The 4,836-nt window shown below is 39.1% G+C and overlaps 1 protein-coding gene across 1 annotated transcript; it reads right to left on the bottom strand.

Moving 5' to 3' along the window:
• Window positions 1–420: 420 nt before the first annotated feature.
• On the bottom strand, window positions 421–4,030 carry LOC110633407 (floral homeotic protein APETALA 2). Its single transcript, XM_021781990.2, has 10 exons — window positions 2,930–4,030; window positions 2,741–2,766; window positions 2,566–2,596; window positions 2,344–2,431; window positions 2,017–2,162; window positions 1,858–1,902; window positions 1,677–1,768; window positions 1,407–1,576; window positions 1,125–1,310; window positions 421–1,038 (listed from the first exon to the last, which is right to left on the bottom strand). Exons 1-10 carry the CDS (start codon window positions 3,469–3,471, stop codon window positions 811–813), a joined length of 1,554 nt encoding a protein of 517 aa, XP_021637682.2. The 5' UTR covers window positions 3,472–4,030; the 3' UTR covers window positions 421–810.
• Window positions 4,031–4,836: the final 806 nt, after the last annotated feature.

The following is a 4,836-nucleotide window of genomic DNA, read 5'->3' on the forward strand; positions in this document are numbered from 1 at the left end:
TTCCCATTTGCGATAATCTGAAATTTTCTATATTTTTTTATGCTATTTTTACACTCTCTCCCTTCCACTTGATGAATAACTTTGCGTCAAGTTATTCTTCTTCTTGTTTTTCTTTTCTTGCTTTTTAAAAGTCCTTGTTCCATCTTGTGTCACTCTTTGTTTTTGCATATACAGCATTACTCAATTAGGGAACCAAGGAATCACTCCCAAAGGGTGAGTCCACACCTTCAATGGCCTAGAGAAGGGAAAGAGCTAAAAGGAAAAGCCAAGAACCATGACTCTAACATGACCATCTTTGGAACAGCAAATTTAGCACATTATACCAAAATTGAGGTAAGCCAACTCAAGATTTTGATAATATCATAAAATAACTAATTTCATAAAATTTTATAGGCGTTGCCAGTGAATACTCCACGGGGCTGCAAAGCAAATAGCATCAATCTATTATCCAAGATTTTTTTTTTCCTTTTATTTTTTTTGCAGAAAAGAAAAAATTCATAGCAGCTCTAATCAGAAACCCAGAATGAATATTAACTAGTTCAAAGATTTCATGTTAGTTTGCCCGGTGACCAACATTTCTCAGGGCCTTGGAGCTCTCTCTCTCTCTCTCTCTCTCTCTCTCTCTCTCTCTCTCTCTCTCTCTCTCTCTCTCTCTCCTGTTTTTTCCCTTTCTTGTTTCTCTAGGATTGCTGGGAAGGTCCCTTTCTCATTGTTCTTTATATATGCTTAGAAGTAAAACATGGATACCATAGGAATGAGATTACAGTGTCACATGGAAGAAAATTTGAATGGCTACTTCATAAATATGGGTTATGGGGTTCTCAAGATAGAGTGCAACCCATTTTTCTGCAGCCAGCTTTGTGGAGTCCTAATTTGCTGTGGGAATCCTGATGATGCTGCAGCATTCGCAACCAACTGATAAGGAGGTGGCGGAGGCCTGGATTGCCATTGTCGCTGTTGGTGGTGGTCGTAATCACTAGGCGATAATGAAAGATCACTGCCAATTCGGCCTCCATTGCTGCTGCTCGGAAACTGAATCTACAGTGATACAAACAGGCGCAACATGGTTATTTAATTTTGTTATTGGTGTCAAAGCAGATTTAATATTATAATAGAATACCCACTTGATAGTTTGTTGGTGAAAAATCATGAAACATCTGGGTTTCTCCAGGTCTCCTGAATTGTCCATATCTTTGTGATTCATTTCCTGGAGATTGAATGTGCGTTTGGCTAAGAAGCTGCATAGTTTCAGTCTCACAGTAACCTTCTCTTCTATGCTCATTACTATCACTATTTCTATACAGGTTTAGCTGGGAATGAATCAATGAAATTAGTTAGCAAAAAAAGATTCTATCAAAAACTTTGATTAAGCCATTAATTACATTTACTTCCAAGCTTTTGTATACCTTAGGCCTAATTCCCCGATTTCGCCAATCAGCTTCGAATGGCATCTGTGCTGATTGCTGATCTATTCCAGCATTTTGCCTATCATTACTAAATCCTACATTGTTTTGCTTCGAACCAGAATTGCCTAAACTCAAATCAAGATTGTGATCTGCAGCACTACCTGAAGATTCTGAAAAACATACATGTACCAAATAATGGAATGACATAAGCCAATCCATGCTTGCACGCTATCAATCCAAGAAAAATCAGAAGAATCCTCCAGGGCTTACCAGAAGAGTTGAGCTCATTTTCATAAATGCTGGGATCGAAATTGGTCACAGCCTCTTTGCCGTTGCACTTGATAGCAGCCTTATCATACGCCCTATAAAGGAAATATATTAAGATTCAACCAAACAACACAAGAACTGATTAATTTATTGATTTCTCATTGGCTTAAAAGAAAGCACACACCTTGCAGCTTCAATCTCAGTATCAAACAAGCCCAAATACACATACCTGTAAATAAATAAAATTCAGCATCTTAACATATAAGAAGCATCAAGAACTATAAAGAATCGAACAGATGAACAGAGAAAGGGAAGCATTAGACTAAAAGAAGAAACAAATTACTTTTTGCCTAGAAATTGGCCCATTCGAGCTTCCCATCTTCCACACTTGTGTAAGGTCACACCTCTATATTTAGAGCTTCCTCTGGGAAAGCCGGTGCTTTGTCGGCGAAGTACATGCACAAATTCCTCTTTAGTAAGGTTGCTCATCTGTTACCATACAAGAATCTTCCCTTAGTAAATCATATGTTTATTTTATTTTATTTTATTTTTCAACAGCATCATAGAGAAGGAAAAGCATATCTAAGAAACAACTGTACAAGATAAGGTAGCACTATTGAAGATAAGATAAAACACATAGAATACTCTCCCTGTGTCTCTCCTTCTTTACCTGTTTTAAGTCGTCCTCATAATCTTCAATATTAAAATTTATATCTGCCTCCACTCCTCTAAACTTGATAGCTGCCCTATCGTATGCACTGCAAAATAACAAAAGGGTTGAAATCTTGGGCTCTGCAACTAGAAATTTTGTTCATTAACTTGCTTTCAGGGGGGAAAAAGAAGAGCGAAAATAAATGTTATAGGCTTAGTAAAGAAGGGAACAAGAGCTCACCGAGCAGCTGCATGTGCAGTGTCAAATCCACCTATATTGGAATATCCAAGAAAAGAAGAACGCCAAGTCCATCCCATATCAGAAATGTTTGAACAATTCATGACAAAGAAACCATTTTTTTTCCACAAATAATAATAAATATATACTTGTGATGAAGATCAAAATAGACTCCTACCTAGATAGACTTGCTTCCCACAATCCCTGCATCAAAGCACAAACAGTAAGAGGCCTAGCCATAAACTCTGATCAGCCAACTAAGAAAATCACTAAAAGAAAGTTTAGGGGGAAAAAAAGGAAAGGAGATTTTTGAGAAAATATGGAAATACAGTAACGTGAAACTCTATACTGCAAAACCAACACTAACCATATATGAGACTCCCAGCGGCCAGTTCTCCTGTAGTAAGTGACACCGCGATACTGAGAGCTTCTCGATCGGGGTCCCCGCCGGCTCTTCTTCAACGGTTGTGAGACCTCAACAGATTTCGGAGAAGCAAGCGACTCCGATTGACAAAACTTGACTCCAACCCAGTGAGCACGAGGAAACCCAACTCCACCTCCTCCTCCTCCCCCTCCACCACCACCACTGCCACCGGATGTCGCCCCCATTTCTTGATCCTCAACCGGAAAGAACTGCCGGGTCACCGGCGGGTCACTCTCCATGGAGTTATCACGAGTGACAGAGAACCCGAATATCTTGCTGCTACGCTTCTTGATTCTACACCCCTCACCACTAACATCTTCTTCTTCGGATCCATCCTCGATTACTACAGCAGAAGAGCTGGAATTGGAAACAGATCCGACCCGTTTTCCCTTTTCATCATCACCGTCTAAAGAGGTTTTCTGTGAAGAGCAGCCCTCGGATTCGTCACCCCTTCTCTGATCAGGGGAGTCATTCAAGTCCCACATTTTTTTTAATCCTCAGCAGAATGAAAGACGAAAATTTTGACGAGCTGAATAAGAATTAATGCAAAAGATTCCTGAGAAGCCTCTTAACATGGAAGTCCAGAATTAAGGATGGTGGCCAAGGCAAGCTAAAGAAAGTTTCTTTCTTTCTTCAGTCCTTGTGAATAAAACATACAACGATGGTCGTACAAAGAGACACGAGGTTTTGGACTTTAAGTATTCAAAGGAGAGCTAAAACCTACGACTCCGAGAAAGAGAGAGAGAGAGAGAGAGAGAGAGAGAGAGAGAGAGAGAGAGAGTTTGCGAAAAAGGGAGTAGGGGAGATGTTTCGATCTTGTATCCCTTAACTGCCCGATACAGCATAGTCGAGGCCAGTTTGAGCTTATAGCGAGGCCGAAAGGAATTCAAACTCAATCCTCACCCACCTTAATAGCCCCTCTCTCTCTCTCTCTCTCTCTCTCTCTCTCTCTCTCGTCTTCGTATTTCTCTCTCTAACAACTTGCCTCACATTTTTATTTCTTTTCAATAGCTAATGATTCATAGTTGCTCTCTCTCTCTCGATGACCTTTTTTATTAAAGAAATATTTGTGTCAATCATAAATGTTGATTTGGGATCTATTTAGTTTAGGCTTTTAACTGATCAAACCCAAATAGAAAATTTAGAAATAAAAAACTCCGCTTTACTGTTATCCTGTGGGCATAAAATGTTGAATTTATCTCTTTTTTTGAGATTGTTAGTGGGCACAACGCAAAAACAAGAGAGATTGGGAAAATGCGAAGGAAAGAAGGAAAGAAAGAAAGAGAGAGAAAAGAAGCGTCCCTTTCTTACTCAACTTTCCCACGTTAACTAAATCGAAAAGCATCCTGCTTCTCTCTCTCTCTCTCTCTCTGATTCTTTCTTTGTCTCTCTACATTACCCACTAATAGAAATAAACAACACAAAAACTCAAAAGATGACTAATTACTCAATGACCTTTATTAGCTACTAATGATCGTTGTTCATACACTCACGTCACAGCTCACTAGCAGTCACCCTCCAAATCTTCATTTCTATTCAAAACAAAGAGGAACAGAAGAGAGCAATATCATGTATATATATATATATATATATATATATATATATATTTTTTTTTTTTTTTTTCAATTTCCTGGTTTTCCTGGTTTTTACCATATCGTGACGACATGGACTTGGGCTGGGGAGTAAATACGAGGGCATGATGCGAGGGTGATATGGGAATAAGAAATGGGCAGGGGTGTTTTGGGAAGATTGGGAAATTACAAAGGAGCAAGTAGAGGGATTGGCATCAGAAAAGGAAATGGGAATAATGTTAGGAAAAGGAAAATCTTTCCAGAAAAGTCCAATCCAAG

The sequence above is a fragment of the Hevea brasiliensis genome, chromosome 7, assembly GCF_030052815.1.
Source record: "Hevea brasiliensis isolate MT/VB/25A 57/8 chromosome 7, ASM3005281v1, whole genome shotgun sequence".
NCBI lineage: Eukaryota > Viridiplantae > Streptophyta > Magnoliopsida > Malpighiales > Euphorbiaceae > Hevea > Hevea brasiliensis.

Bases quoted from the DNA above. Each gene is read 5' to 3' on its own strand.
- LOC110633407 (XM_021781990.2), bottom strand. From the start codon at position 3,471: ATGTGGGACTTGAATGACTCCCCTGATCAGAGAAGGGGTGACGAATCC. The intron at 2,432-2,565 runs GTGAGCTCTTGT...GTTATTTTGCAG, and splicing joins ACTGCACATGCAGCTGCTCG to TGCATACGATAGGGCAGCTA. The intron at 1,769-1,857 runs GTGTGTGCTTTC...TTTCCTTTATAG, and splicing joins ACTGAGATTGAAGCTGCAAG to GGCGTATGATAAGGCTGCTA.